At 41.3% G+C, this 16,782-nt stretch overlaps 1 protein-coding gene across 1 annotated transcript in view; it reads left to right on the top strand.

Moving 5' to 3' along the window:
- Positions 1-12,845: 12,845 nt before the first annotated feature.
- Positions 12,846-16,782, top strand: part of LOC148368743 (voltage-dependent L-type calcium channel subunit beta-3-like) — a 37,215-nt gene continuing 33,278 nt past the window's right edge. Inside the window, exon 1 of the mRNA XM_088330776.1 lies at positions 12,846-13,145. Coding sequence (XP_088186902.1) covers positions 13,080-13,145 — 66 coding nt within the window. The 5' untranslated portion in view covers positions 12,846-13,079. The remainder of the gene's footprint in view (positions 13,146-16,782) is intronic.

The raw sequence follows: 16,782 nt of genomic DNA on the forward strand, positions 1-16,782 counted from the left end.
AGTGGGCATCGAATCACACTTCCGGGTGCTGAGCCTTCTAAAATAAAAGCATGGCGTTATCGTTTGGACGTCAAAACAAAATGCCCCCCAAATACTGACCGGATTTTCAAATAAATCAATTAGATTATTGCCAAATTGTAAAATGCGTGCTTCAATTGTGTCTTTAATGATGATGTTGAGTACAGTGGAACCTCGGTTCTAGACCATAATCCGTTCCAGAACCCTGTTCGATCACCGAAATTATTTTTCCCATTAGAAATAATGTAAGGCAGCACGGCGGCGCAGTGGTTAGCGCATGTGCGGCCAATTCATGTCTTGGGAACCTCCTGCGTGGGTTCAAATCCAGCTCCAGACTTCCTGTGCGGAGTTTGTATGTTCTCCCCGTGCTTGCGTGGGTTTCCTCCGGGCACTCCGGTTTCTTCCCACAAAAACATGCATGTCAGGTAAATTAGCCGGTCCAAATTGTCCCTAGGTGTGTATGAGCGAGCGAGTTGTCTGTCCCTGTGTGCCCTGCGATTGGCTGGCAACCAGTTCAGGGTGTCCCCTGCCCACTGCTCGATGATTGCTGGGATGGGCTCCAGCACCCCCGCGACCCTACTGAGGATAAGCGGTGTAGCTAATGAGATGAGATGAGAAAAATAATGTAAATCGTTTTAATCCGTTCCAACACCCTGAATGTTTACCTTGAATGTTTAACGTAAACATAAAGCTAACCCAGACTAATCGTACGTTCGCGTTATCGTAATCTTCCATATGAAAGATTACGCTAACATGAACGTGTAAAAATAAAAAAATCAGGTTGTTTACAAGCCATTTAGCACCCGGGTCTCCACAACAAGTGGTGAGCGGTTCATTGGAAAAGGGGCTGCGTCCCAACACCCTGAATGTTGGGCTCCGTTCTAACACCCTGAATGTTTACCTTGAATGTTTAACGTAAACATGAAGCTATCCCAGGCTAATCGTACGTTCGCGTTATTGTAATCTTCCGTACGAAAGATTACGCTAACATGAACATTTAAAAATTAAAAAAAGGATAAAGAAAATAATTATGGATAGGATTTCTTACCTTTGTGGTGGTCAGCAGAAGGCGCAGGGGGGCGGTGGGGAGAGGGTCAGACACTCGCACACCTCCTTCATATTTTGCTATTATTCCCTTCTTAAATGCAATAGTTGTACGCACTACTTTTTTTTTTTCACCTGTAGCAACTTTGCTGCTTGCACTGACTTTCTTCGGAGGCATAATTAGGGGCTAAAACACTTCGTACACCTATATTAAAAGCGAAACGAAGCACGTCCGCACGCGATAACAGTTGGTCACGAAAAGAGTGATCTACACCCGTACGTCGCTCAGCATCGCACCCTAGCGTACGCACTCACGCATTACCGGCGTTTGAACTCCAATTTTTTGACCGAACAGCGAAGCAAGAATTGACAAGTAATTCTATTCTAAAACCAAGCTTAAACCTGGGGTCAGCAAACTCTAGCTCTACAACCACATGTGGCTTTTTAAAGGGTTCCTGCGGATCCCTGAAAAGTATTAAAAGGCATTGAATACATGATTCTAAAGATAAGGCCTTAATTAGCATTTAAATGTCTTACATCCAATTTTTGAAAGTCTTAAAATATAAATGTCACGGTTGTTATGGCACCCAATTGGCCCCGCTTGTGTGGCGCCAGCTGTGGCTCATTGACAGATTGACTTTCCGTATTTTTAAGCTCAGTGCTCTCACTCTTCCTTTTGTCAGTCCGTTGACGAACCTCTGCCCCACAAGATGTGGGTTTTGACTCTGTCCTGTTCCCTGTTGGTATTTCCTGTCCGATATTGTTCCCGTTTATTTTGCCCTGTTTAATATCGGTTTCCAGTTTCGTTCCTGTCTAGTTTGTCCTGTTTATTTTCAATATCCTGTTTTGATATCAATCCTGTCTGTCCCGCCCTGTCCGGTATCGACCCCATCAGTCCGATATCTGCTCGGGCAATTGGTATCGATCTCGCCAGCCTTTGGCTTCCTATTATTCCACGCAAGTCTGCTGCCTAACGTGCATGACTCCCCATTTCCCGTAAAATAAAAGGCTTGTCTGAGAAACGTCAAGCATTTGGGTCCTGATCCTGCTCTGGTTCATGACAGTAAACGCATTAATAGTATTCGTATGTGTTTGAACTAAAAATATTTAGAACAATTATCAAATATCTCTTTATTTTAAATGCACTGATTTACTTTTGTGGCAACATCATGTGACAACAAAACAGTGATGTGGTTTCAGTCATACCTTTGAGAGCAGACGCATGTCTTTGGTCTACCCAGAATACATATACAGTAACAACTTCGGACAGATACGTTTACTTTGGACCATGAGGAAGTGTAAAGTTAATGAGAAGTGGCTCCGAAAAACGTTTTTTCCCGTGGCAAAAAGTTGTGCTTGGTAATGTGTATGAGGCAGAATGCATTTGTGCAAGAAATACAGTGGAACCTCTTTTTTCGAACACCTCTCAGTTCGGACAAATCGGTGTTTGACCAAAAATGTAGAGAAATTCTTGCTTCGCTGTTCGGTCAAAAAATCGGAGTTCGAACGCCGGTACGCTAGGGTGCGATGCTGGGCGGCGTACGGGTGTTTTAGCCCCTAATTATGCCTCCGAAGAAGGTCGGTGCAAGCAGGACAGGTGAAAAAAAAACAAGTTGTTCGTCCAACTATTGCCTTTAAGAAAGACATAATAGCTAAATATGAAAGAGGTGTACGAATTTCCGATCTTGCTAGTGAATACAGCATGGCTAAATCTACTATCAGTACGATAGTAAAGAATAAGGAGGCTGTGAAATTGAATGATGCGGCTAAGGAAGTTAGCGCTATAAGCAAGCAACTGCCGCAAGTTTTGGAAGAGGTTGAAAAACTTTTGATGATTTTTCTCTCCCCACCGTCCACCACAAAGGTAAGAAATCCTACTCATAATCCTTTTTTTATTTTTACACGTTCATGTTAGCGTAATCTTTCGTACGGAAGATTACGCAAACGCGAACGTAAGACTAGCCTGGGTTAGCTTCATGTTTACGTTCTTGGTAAACATTCAGGGTGTTGGAACGGATTAAAACGATTTTACATTACTTTTAATGGGAAAAACGATTTTCCGTGATCGACCAAATCGGTTTTCAAACAGGGTTCTGGAACGGATTATGGTCGAGAACCGAGGTTCCACTGTATTTGTGTTTTTAGTTTGTTACAATTGTGTGTGTGTGTTTTTTGTCGACTTAGTCAAGTCCAGTCAAGTCATGTTTATGTATAGCCCTTAACCACAAGGAGTGTCAAAGGGCTGCACAGACCACAGATTATTGAAAACTACAGACTATTATTACACCAGGATGACCAGGCTGCAATTGATGTTGCATTAACAAACAATCCACAGACATTGGCAACATGAATTATAGGTCATTCATAAGCTATAGAAAAAAGGGGGCGTTTAAGCTTGATTTAAACAGTTCCACTGAGGTTGTGGGTCGAATCTCAGGGCGCAGAGCATTCCACAACACAGGGGCCCGAATGAAGAACGCTCTCAGACCAGGTCTTAAATTTGATATCAAAAGGCATGAACAAAGACTTAAAATGTCTTGAATATAACTTGCCTGAAGTCAAAGTCAAAGACAGCTTTATTGTCAATTCTGCAGCACAGAGAATTAAAATTGTGTTTCTCTCAGCCCTCAGTGTCTAGAAGATTAAAAAAAACACTATACTAGGACACACTACACTAAGACACATGTGTAGACAGTACGACACATACAGTAAATAGACAGTGCGGACACATAAGTCATAAAGTGCATATGGTGCCTTGTAAACCAAAATCCTGAGTTGCGCAAATGTACATGATTGTGCAATGAACAAGGTTAGCTTATCCCTCTTTAGTGCTGCCCTTGTGGCTCGATTTTTAAGAAACGTTTAGAAAATGGAAAAAGATGGGGTAATAAATGTATTTGGTGTGATGATTTTCTTTAGATTAAAGGGACTGGGTGTAATATTTAGTGCTTTTTATTCCGAAAAAAACCTTAATTCAGTAAAGAAAACATTTATTTGAATAATAGGTAAAAAACATTAAATATCATCCATCCGTCCATCCATTATTTGCACGGCTTGGAACCAATGTTCCCTGTAATTTTCCACGGCTCTGAGCGTTCACACAAAGTCGGTGAGCAACGCTTGAAACAACAGTGAGCAACCATAATCCCAAGTGTGGCAAGATCATTAATTATCAAACATGTCCAAAACTTGACATCAAGTTACATTTTGTTGAGTTACCGGCAATGCAAAATTATTTTTCTCTTTTGAATGAATTGACAAATGTACTATTGCAAAGGTTGAACGGCCTACAAACGTTGTTTGTTCTTACAATTCTTTCACAAGATATCCATTTCTTTTTATTTCCTGACATATTTTGTCGCATAATATTAACATTTTTGGGGGCTTATTTAGTCGGTTGTAAGATACAGAACTGTACTTAATCACATTTTTTAGTGGAAGTACAATGTTGGCAACAAGATTCACTTGATACGATTGGAAATTATTTGAATGCAACACAAACTTTTTCTTATTTTTTCCGTGTTTTTTGCTACTTTTTTAAAATTCCTTAAAAAAAAAGGCATTGTGTTTATTTTTTTCCGAGATGTTACTTCTTTCTTTTTGTTCTCTATTTACATTTTTTCCTACATTTCTTTCTTTTCTTTTATTCTGGCTTTTTTCTAAATTTTTCTACCTTTTTTTCTCTTCCTTTTGTTTCTTTTTTTTCTCAGCTTTTCAGTACTTTTTTCAATTGGGTACTTTTTTCTTTTTTGTTCTACTCCCCCTTCCTTTAAGACATTTTGTGCATAATTTTACATAATATTTGGTCATGTTGGGATTAAAGAAGCAAAAACAACCTGAAGTGCCGTTTAGGACCCGAAAGAGCCGGTTCCTTTTAGTGAGCCGAGCCGAAGAAGCCGGTTCTGACAAACTCTACTAACTTTACTCAACTTCGTTCTACTTCAACTCAACTTCAAAATACCGCATTTAGGATACAACGTCAGGGGAACCCGTGTATTTTTACCTTAATGCACTGTAACTTTGACATAAGTCGCTTCTTAATTAGTTATTATTAATTTTGAGCCCTCATTTTTGTGCGCTGGCTATACTTTCTTGTGCGCGACGAATGTGCGAGCAGTGCGCAATTGCGCACGCGCGCAGCTTAGAGGGAACACTGCTTGAAACCCATCCCAGCTATTTACGGGCAGTGGGTAGGGGATATCCTGAACTGGTTGCCATCCAGTCGCAGGGCACACAGAGACAGACAACTCACTCAATCATTCACACCTAACGACAATTTGAACCGGCCAATAAACCTGAAATGCATGTGTTTGGAATGTTGGAAGCACGGGGAGAACATGCAAACTCCAAACAGGAAGGTTTTTCCTGAACTATCATCTCATCTCATCTCTCATTAGCTGCACCGCTTATCCTCAGTAGGGTCGCAGTGGGCAGGGGACACCCTGAACTGGTTGCCAGCCAACCGCAGGGCACACAGGGACAGACAACTCGCTGGCTCATTTACACCTAGGGACAATTTTGGACTGGCTCAAAATGAAAGAGGATATGCTATTTTAGTACACACAAAATAATCAGTGGCAGCTCCTGTCTTTCAAATAACACACATGATTGATGATTTTGAAAATACAGCCCAACTGCCGTGTATGTTTCAGAATTGTGTGAGACGGATAATATATGTGATAGAATATTGATTATGAGGTCACTAAGGTAAGTTGGTTTAGCCTTGGCCGCTTGTCGTAAGTGACATGTCGGAGGATGGAGGAGGTCTAGCCCAGGGAGTAATTTATTGTAGAACCACCACTGATTGAACTAAAATGAAAGGTCAAAAACTAGGCCAACCCTGATCTTTTTAATGAAAACAAAGCCACTATCCATCCATCCATTATCCATCCATTATCTGCACCGCTTATCCTCAGTAGGGTCGCGGGGTGCTGGAGCCCATCCCAGCTATCTCCGGGCAGTGGGCAGGGGACACCTTGAACTGGTTGCCAGCCAGTCGCAGGGCACACAGGGACAGAGAATTCGCACGCTCATTCACACCTAGGGATAATTTGGAACGGCCAATTTACCAGAAATGCATGTTTTTGGAATGTGGGAGGAATCCGGAGTGCCCGGAGGAAACCCATGCAAGCACGGGGAGAACATGCAAACTCCTCACAGGAAGGCCAGTAGCTGGATTTAAACCCATGACCTCAGAACTGTGCTACGCACGCGCTAACCACTGCCCCGCCGTGCCGCCAAAGCCTGTATCCACTGATGCTTATTATCAGAAAATAATTGTGATTCATTTTTGTACAAAATCAAGTAAGGAAAAGTACTAACACAGTGATCAGAGATAATCTTATATATATATATATATATATATATATATATATATATATATGTATATATATATATATGGGAAGGAAATTACACTTTCCCCAGGTAGTCCAAACTTCCTTGAGGCCAGACATTGTGATTTGGTCAGAAGACACCCAAAAGATCATCCTGATTGAGCTAACTGTACCGTGGGAAGATGGACACAGCGAAGCCCATGAAAGGAAAAACACCAAATATCAAGAACTGGTCCAATAGTGCAGGGACAAGAGATGGCAGGCCTAGCTATTCCCAGTGGAGGTTGGGTGCAGGGGCTTCCCAGCACAGTCTGTATGGGACACATTAACAGCTCTGGGAATAAATGGAAGGGAGAGGAAGGCAGCTGCCCATAGGGTGGAGGAAGCCGCGGAGAGAGCCTCTTGCTGGCTCTGGAGTAGGAGAGAAGAGTTTAGCTGGGGACCAGGAGAAGATGGGCAGTGACTGTTCTTCACTGCTGGTCCGGCCCGCCAACTCGAGGGTGTTGTGGTTCAGGGTCAAAACGCCCAGTGACAGTTGGACACCACTTGATGACATCTCCTGGTTGAAGGCTACAGTCACTGTTTGAGCGACTGCAAAGTTAGCACTGATTAGAGGTGTATGTAACAGTATATATATATATATATATATATATATATATATATATATATATATATATATATATATATATATATATATATATATATATATATATATATATATATATATATATATATACATGTATGTAATATTATATTATATATTGTGCCATGTATGTTCTACAACAGACACCATCTAATTTTCCATTATCAAACATTTTTTTGAAGTGCCTGGGAGCCACTGCATTGCACCAAAGAGCCGCATGACTCTCCAAAAGACGCCTGTTTTTTTAAGTTATTGAACCATTGAAAAGAAGTCCAAAACTTGATATACCCTGATCTTTTTAGTTAACATCATGCCAATGGCATCTGATGTTTTTTTTTATATGAACGTATTTGTGATTCATTTTTGTACCAAAATATGTCAGGAAATGTACTAACACAGTAATAAGAGCGTGCAATTTAAAAAAAAAAAACTTTAAAGGGACATTGCATATTATTTACCACCTCCTAGTGGTAAAATTAATCAACAAAATTATTTATTTGAATAATAAGTAAAAATACTTGAAATATCACAGATTTTTTTTTTATCCACCTGTTTTTTTTTTTAACTTTAAACAACAACAAAAAAATCTTAACTCACGACTAGTATTTCAGTCTAGGGCTCCATTATCTTGAAGGGAGACTAATTCCTTTTGCTTGAATAAACCATTTAAACGATTTCATTAGATTTCCATGTTTTGGTAAAAGTTTGCCAGTTTCGGTTTATTTTTCTATATTCTGCAGACGGATTGTGTTTTGCATGTAAGAGTGGAGTGTGCGGTAACATCTACCGCTTTTTAATGTCAAAAATGTGGCATGGTTAGTAAGGCTGGGCAAAAAAAATGGAAAAAAAATCATGCAGTTTGAGTCTCCATAGTTTGTAATCGTCCTTGTGCATCGTAGCACGTGTTTTCGGTTGGACTACACAATACAGCAAAATCTAGTTGTCAAATATTACACAGTTTGCCTTTAATTTATTAGCGTAATTTTCCACAGAGAAAATTGCTAGCATCCACAGTCCTCTGTCCATGTACAATAATATAATCACAATTCAACTCACCGATATTTACAATTTATTGACGTTTTATTGGTTTTAGGCTAGGAAAGCTCTAATTTTGAAAAACAGCTTCACGAACATTCTCTCAAAGTATCTCACATTAGATATTTGGCGCTCAGCCATGCTCGCCTCCGCCCTGCGCGCTTTCATTTAGGAAGGCGGCACTCCCTCTACTGGTGAAAAGAGTTTCTGCAGTGTTCCGTTGCCTCACGATGTATATCCCCATCTCTAGTTTAGGGGTCGACAGGGTTGGGTAGGGTTACTTTAACTTGATTACTTTCAATTACTTTTGGATTACTCCAATACCAAATATCCTAATAAAAGACTAAAGAAACTAAATATGAATAAAATTATGACCCACAACACGTGGTAAGCTTTCTCTCCTGGCTTTGATCTCTTTGATCTCCGGCAAAACTAACATAAAATGCAACAGAAACAAAATGAAAATAAATCCAAACAGCTTGCCAACATGATTTTTGCCGTTCCATGTGTTCCGTTACTCCCAAAGCCTGCACAAAAATTTGTAATTTTATTCATATTTAGTTTCTTTTGTCTTTTATTAGCATATTTGCTATTGGAGGAATCCAAAAGTAATTGAAAGTAATCAAGTTAAAGTAACCCTAACCAACCCTGGGGGGGGCAACTATTTCGAGTCTCAGACCACATTGGGTTAAAATATTTGGCCAGGGGGGCAATCTGGGAGACCTATCATTGTCCCTGTATTAAGCATTCCATTCGATATTTTGTTTTAAAGTATTACTGTAGTTGTACTTTTAATTTTTTTTGTAGTATTTCTGCAATCAGATGTTTGCAGTATGTCTTTAGTTTTTTTAGCACTTTTTAGTATTTCAGCAGAAGTATATTTGTACTATTTCCAGAGTAGTTTTTCTGTGTTCTTTTTGTCATATTTTGTAGCATTTTCATAGTAGATTTTTGTAGTATATCTGTAGTACTTTTGTTGTGTTACCGTAGTTATATTTTTGTAGTTTTTCTGTGTTATTATTTCTGTATTTTGTTGTTTCAATTCCTAGTTCTCCAATCCCTTAACCGCAAGGGTCTTCAGGGTAGCAATAAGATCACAACTCTGGACAGCTTTCTCCACTGTTGAGAGTTCCTGGCCTGTTTTTGGGTCGTGATCCTCCAGATGGATTTAAGTGAGGAAAGTGTTGCTTTGGTTTGAGCTATCCTGGCCATTATTTCTGGTTGTGACCCCTCTTCTGATATGACAGCTCCAAGGTGATGTTTGAGCTGATACCTAGTGTCACAAGACCAAACCAGATCGGAGGCAGGAGGCAGGAAGGATGAACTCATTTGCGTTAACGATCAGTTACTTTTATTAGGGAAATAAAAGTCGTCCAACACTCAGGGACAAAAACAAAAACAGGCTTACAGGCAAACAGGAACTCAGACTAGGAATACTCACAAAACAGGCTTTTACTCAGAACGGGCAAGTACAGGTTTCCTCAAGTCAAACAGAACAGAATAATGCAAAGTAATGCAATGAACCCGCAACCGGCAATCCCCAAAACCCGCCCTTAAGAAGCACACACGCAAATTAGAAAATCTGCTACAGCTGGTGCCAAGAGGGCGGGGCCAGCCGGTCGCCACGGCGACCATGCTGGACATGACACCTAGAGGATTGTTGGTTATTGCTTTTGTTTTTTTCTGTGCTGATTTCCCTCCCATACTGGCTGTCCGGGCGATTGGCCAGATCTTAGCTGTGTCAAAGATTTGGACCAAGTACAAACAGCATCGAAAGGTTGTTAATGTCAAGCGTACTGGTAGGGCAAGGAAGACATGTAGGCGTAGACAAACAACTAAAGGCCATATGTCTTAAAAACAGAATGTGCACAACAAGACAAATGAAGAGGAAATGGGGGGAAGTTGGAGTCAATGTATATGACAAAACTGTGCAAAATCGCCTTAAGGAAAGAGGATTTTGATACAGGAAAGCGAAAAGGAAACCATTGTTGATGCTTAAACACAAAAGAGCAAGAGTGCAATGGGCTAAGGAGAGGCAATCATGGACTGTGGATGAAGGTTATCTTCAGAGATGAGTCACAAAACTGCATTGGACATGGTAATAATGCTGGAACTTTTGTTTGACGCCGTTCCGATGAGATTTACAAAGAGGACTGCCTAAAGAAAACATCAAGATTCCCATAGTCCTTGAAGGCATGGGGCTGCCTGTCAGGCAAAGGCACTGGGGCAATTACTGGGGCAATAAATGCACAAGTTTACCTTGACATTTTGGACAGCTTTCTTATTCTTTCAATTGAAAAATGTTTGGGGATAATGTACCCAATTACCGAGATGACAATGCATCACTCTTGGAGAAAGATGTATCCAGTCAATGTCATGGCCTGCAGATCTCAAACCAATTGAACACCTGTGGTGGACATTGAAAAATCTTCAATACAGCTGAACAGCCCACATCTTTGGCAACTATACAGGTAGAGTTACCTTCTTCAACAAGTTTAACAATCCTGTCTTTGGTCTCAAGAGACATTTCTTTTGTTGGAGCCATGATTCTTGCCAATCCACTTAGTCCATAAGCCCTCCAAGGTGTAATAACTGCATTGTTTTTATTAACCGCTGACAAACAAGCAGACTTATTCGAAGCCAGGTGCCCAATTAAGGAAAGGAAATTGACTGGGTGTGTCCTTATTTTAAACTCAAAATGCACTGATTCCATATCTATTTCCCTCAATCTATAAATGTTACATTTACCGACCATTGCAATGTTTTTTCTTAATTTATTTTCGTGTTTCTGAATGCCAATATGTTGCACTTTGGAATGACCTTACGATTGTTTCATGTTTGTGTTTAGGCTTCATATCTACAGAATAAAATGTCTGAGTGAGGGCTTGGCCAAAACTGCTGATCCCACACTTTTTGCTAAGGGTTGTATGGTTTGAAGCAGTATTCTGTCCATCTATTCATGATCTCCTTTCTTCAGATAGCTTATTCCCTCCCTCATCTTGAGTGTTGCTCACTTTTGCCTGTTTTGTTTGTGAGGTATTTTAGAATCTGGAAGGCTTTCTTTGAATTGTTCTTGTTGAGGCACTCTTCTAACCCTGAGCATTGGTCTTCGATCCATTTCTCCTTTGTTTCTCTCAAGCTTTTTCTGTTTTTCTTGCTGGCTGCTCTATACTTGGCTGGTCCTCCAGGGCTTTTTCTTTTGTTCTTTAGTTCTCGCCTCGTGTCGCACTGTTGGTAAATTTGTTTGTAACCCCTGGATTGAACTTCTTCTGGTGTTTTCCAACAATTTCTTCTGTTGCTTCAGTCATTGTCTCTGAGAAGTTGGTGGTCAGGGTTTCAACATCTTAGTCCAAAAAGAGCAAAGGAGCAAACTTCCCGCCGATAAAGGCTTGGAAGCTCTCGACATCCTGTGGGTCTTTCAGTCGCTCAAGGTCAAACTTGATCCGTGGGTTCCGTGACCTTCTGGAGGCGAACGCGGAAGTTCATCATGACAAGGTCATGATCGCTTCCCACATCGGCTCCTGGATATGTGTGCGTGCTTGCTGTCTTGATTTTCACTTTGAAACGTTGTGGAAACATGATGTAGTCAACCTGACTGTGGTCGATTCCATCCGGGTGGTGCCATGTCCATTTTCTGGAGTTCTTGTTGTTGCCAAGAGTGTTTGACAACACCAAGTTGTTGTAGCTAGCTAGTTCAAGAAGCTGTTGTCCTCTATAATTGTTTTGTAGGTTAGGGCTTGTTCCACATGTTTTGTTCCGGCCTCTATGAGCATTCACACCAATTTGGTTGTTCCAGTCGCCTTGCAGGATGATATCTTTCTTTGGTGCTCTGTTTATGATGTCATTTTCGTTGTATTTGTAATAATGTTTTTTAGTCAAGTCATGTTTATTTGTATAGCCCTTAATCACAAAGAGTCTCAAAGGGCTGCACAGACCACAGATTATGGCAAACCACAGGCTATTATGACACCATCCCCTGATCTAAAACCTACATGAGGGCAAGGAAAAACTCAAAAACCTCAACATGAGGAAAATGAAGAAACCTTGTGAAGGGACTGCACATGAGGTAATCCCCTTTCCAGGATAACCAGGCTGCAATGGATGTTGCAATAACAAATAATACACAGATATTGTCAACATGAAATATAGGTTATTCATGTGCTATAGAATAGAAGAGTGTTTTAAGCCTAATTGTTTTGTATTATACTATTACAGTAGAGGTCTTTTTGTAGTATTTATTTTACTAAATTTTGTGCAAGCTTGGGGAGCAACTGAACACATGGAACGGCAAAAATGATGTTGGCAATTACTTTCATTTTGTTTCTGTCGCATTTTATGTTAGTTTTGCCGGAGATCAAAGCCAGGAGAGAAAGCTTACCACGTGTTGTGAGTCATCATTTTATTCATATTTAGTTTCTTTTGTCTTTTGTTAGCATATTTGGTATTGGAGTAATCCAAAAGTAATTGAAAGTAATCAAGTTAAAGTAACCCTACCCAACACTGCTTGTGGTTGACAGGTATCAGTAATGGTCACGTGGCCACCCTATTAGCATCAGACTAGAAAATGCTATTTTGGTGAAACCTCACTTTTCATATCCACGACGTTCATAGAATATATAACCTATAAATATTACTGAATCAAAATTAAAAAAATAAAACTATCCAAACGGTTCCATTATCGAGAGAAAGTTGTTTCTTTTTCATAATACCGAAGCAGTTTGGACCGCCCCCGGCATGGGGGCACTTAGTACGGACCTGTGCTAGCAAGAAGCCTCAGCTTCAGTCCCAAAGGCGCGTCATCAGTTTCTTCCATTCCTTATTGCGCGCTATTCTCCCACACGCTTCTGAATGTGGTCGCCATCGCGTTGCGGCTTCTACGCGCCTTTTAAGCACGGATTTGGATGCCTTTTCTGTCGCCTTCCGTCTCCCTCCACCTTCAATAAGTAACCCATGTCTTCGTGCATCCTGCCTTCTGCTCACGCTCCGCGGTGCTCGCCGTCAGCAGCATGTCCACTCCGCCAGTAGAGCCGCTTTCGGCCGTGGAAAGCGGCCCCCAGTCGCATTACTTCCAGGTAGGTTGAAAGAGACGACGATATCTTGCTATATTCTGGCTGTTTTTGCGTGGAAATGAAGTAGTCGCATTTTGAGGTCGGACTAGTTTCTTCCTACGGAATCTGCAGTTGGCGATCAGTCGTCAAAAATGGAGATAGCATAGTGATGGGGAATTTATCACGCGATTTTGACAATATTGATACTGAAGCTGCTTTAAGTGTGTCGTTTGTCTGCAATACCTCAATGTAAATGAAGCGATTATCACCACTGTTGGTTTGCTTCACCTGTAGCCTCCATCTTCCAGGCCTGTAGCACGGATTTATTTCTTATTTTGAATTCAATAATTTGCCAAAAGAGCAGTGGTTAGCGCTTGTGCGGCACAGTTCATGTCATGGGAACCTGTCGTGGGTTCAAATCCAGCTCCAGACTTCCTGTGCGGAGTTTGTATGTTCTCCCCGTGCTTGCGTGGGTTTCCTCCGGGCACTCCGGTTTCCTCCCACGTTCCAAAAACATGCATTTCAGGTGAATTGGCCGGTCCAAATTGTCCCTAGGTGTGAATGGGCGAATGAGTTGTCTGTCCCTGTGTGCCCTGCGATTGGCTGGCAACCAGTTCAGGGTGTCCCCTGCCCACTGCCCGGAGATGGCTGGGATGGGCTCCAGCCCCCCCGCGACCCTAATGAGGATAAGCGGTACGGCTAATGAGATGAGATGAGAATTTGCCAAAAGGTGTATTCTAACTCTTCTCTTCTGAGTCCCGCCGTCTTCATTTGTGTTTTGAGGAGAACTCAAGCCCCCCTTTTCTATCAAAATGATGTCCGGATGGTACCTTCAAGTACAAAACAAGTCACTGAGTTTCCATCCATCCATTACAGTGGGACCTCGGTTATCGCGGTTAATGGGGACCAAAACCATCCGCAATAAGTGAAAATCCGCGAAGTAGCGGCGCACCTTCCAAAAAAAAAAGATATTTTTTTTCTTTTTTTCTTTTTAATTATTATTGTATTTTAGACCCGGTTAATAGGGACCAAAACCACCTGCGAAAAGTGAAAATCTGCGAAAATCCTTAAAATTTTTTTTGTTTTTTTTGTTTTTGTTTTTTGTTATTATTTTATTCTATTATTATTATTTTTTAGACCTTGCGAAGCTCTGAACCCGCGAACATGGAACCACGAAGTAGTGACGCCCCTTCAAAAATGCTTAAAAAAAACCCCACTTCTATTTTTTTAATTATTTTTTAAATTATTTTATTTTATTAATATTATTTTTTAGACCTGCGAAGCTCTGAACCCGCGAACATGGAACCACGAGGTAGCGACGCCCCTTCAAAAATGCTTAAAAAAAAAACTACACATTTTTTAAAAAAATTTTTTATTTTATTATTATTATTTTTTAGGTCCGCGAAGCTCTGAATCCGCGAACGTCAAAGCGCGAAGTAGCAAGGTTCCACTGTATATGCACCGCTTATCCTCAGTAGGGTCGCGGGAGTGCTGGAGCCCATCCAACCATCTCCGGGCAGTGGGCAGGGGACACCCTGAACTGGTTGCCAGCCAGTCGTAGGGCACACAGAGACAGACAATGCACTCGCTCATTCATATGTAGGGACAATTCGGACCAGCCATTTAACCTGACATGCATGATTTTGGAATGTAGAGTGCCCGGGAGGAAATCCACGGAAGCACGGGGAGAACATGCAAACTCCACACAGGAAGGTTCGATCTCATGACCTCAGAGCTGTGCCGCACACGCGCTAACCACTGCGCTGCCGTGCCGCCTCGCTGAGTTTCAATGCCTTAAAATTTAAGAGACGCTGTGTACTGTTTGAACACGAGATATCAGTGAGAATTGTGAAGTGCAACCGTAAAGTGCTATAAAGCACAAAGAAAAATACAGACTACGAATATTCATAATGACCAAACTGCAATAATAAACCTTAAATAAACAACACAACGCCTATTTACTCACAGCAAGACGGACTATGTAGAACAAAAACAAAGTTGATTTGTGTCAACAAGTTTATCTACTTTACCAAATAAAAAAACAAAACCACAGTTCTTTCAGCATCGTTGCTGCTTGCTGTAGATTCGGTTGTGCTTATTACATTTACAGTGAAGAGAATAAGTATTTTAACACCCTGCAATTTTGCTGTTTTACCCGCTTAGAAGTCATGGAGGGGTCTGAAATTTCTATTGTTGGTGCATATCCACTGTGAGAGAGATAAACTAAAAAGAAAAAGTCCAGGAAAAAAAAATGAATATATATATATATATTGGTGTACACTATTTGAAATGATCAAAAAATATACAAAATATGTATAATTTGACAGTTATGAAATCATATCCGGGTGGTACCTTCATGTCCAAAAGAGGTCACAGAATTTTAATGCCTCAAAATTAAAGGGACAATGTGTAATATTTAATATTGTTATATTTTGTCGTGCAACCGAAAACTACAAAGCACAAAAATAATTCAAACTATAAAGTGTCATACAGACCGAACCGCACGATTTTTCTTCGTATTTCTCAAACATCAGATTTGTTTGCACGTTTTTATGATAGTGTATTTTTGCTTATTGTTGAAATGAATATTGTTGTCATGAACCAAAACAGGATCAGGACCCAAACGTGTAACATTTCTCACACAAGCCGTTAATTGTATGGGAAATGGGGAGTCATGCACGTTAGGCAGCAGTCTGGCGTGAAATGATAGGAAGCCAGAGGCCGATGTGATCGATACCTATTGGTAAATTGTCTGCACAAAATCACAGATGTGAAAATAAAAAAAATAAAAAAATATTAAGACTCATATGAAAATAATTGGTGGACATGGAGAAGGCATTCGACCAAGTTCGGGAGTATGGGGTACCGCACAGTCCCTGTATGCCCGGTGCCAGAGGTTAGTCCGCATTGGCGGCAGTAAGTCGGATTCGTTTCCGGTGGGAGTTGGACTCCGCCAGGGCTGCCCTTTGTCACCGATTCTGTTCATAACTTTTATGGACAGAATTCCTAAGCGCAGCCTTGGTGGGGAAGGAGTCCGGTTTTGGGTGGCTCAGCATTGCATCACTGCTTTTTGCAGATGATGTAGTGCTGTAGGCTTCCTCTGGCCGTGATCTTCAGCTCTCACTGGAGCGATTCTCAGCCGAGTGTAATTCGGCCGGGATGAGGATCACCACCTCTAAGTCCGAGACCATGGTACTCAACCGGAAAAGGGTGGCATGCTCCCTCCGGGTTGGTGATGAGATCTTACCCCAAGTGGAGGAGTTCAAGTATCTTGGGGTCTTTGTCACAAGTGAGGGTAGGATGGAATGAGAGATCGACAGACGGGTTGGTGCAGCGTCTGCCGTCATTCGGACCCTGTACCGGTCCGTCATGGTGAAGAGGGACCTGAGACGAAAGGCAAAGCTCTCGATCTACCGGTCGATCTACGATCCTATGGTCATGAATTGTGGGTTATGACCGAAAGACCACGATCCCAGATATAAGTGGCTAAAATGAGTTTCCTCCGCAGGGTGGCTGGGCTCTTCCTTAGAGATAAGGTGAGAAGCTCAGTCACACGGTAGGAACTCTATGTAGAGCCACTGCTCTTCTGCATTGAGAGGAGTCAGTTGAGGTGGCTCGGGCATTTGATAAGGATGCCTTCTGGACGCCTCCCTCGGGAAGT

Source organism: Urocampus carinirostris, chromosome 3 (genome assembly GCF_059441175.1).
Source record: "Urocampus carinirostris isolate Australia breed hairy pipefish chromosome 3, RoL_Ucar_1.0, whole genome shotgun sequence".
NCBI lineage: Eukaryota > Metazoa > Chordata > Actinopteri > Syngnathiformes > Syngnathidae > Urocampus > Urocampus carinirostris.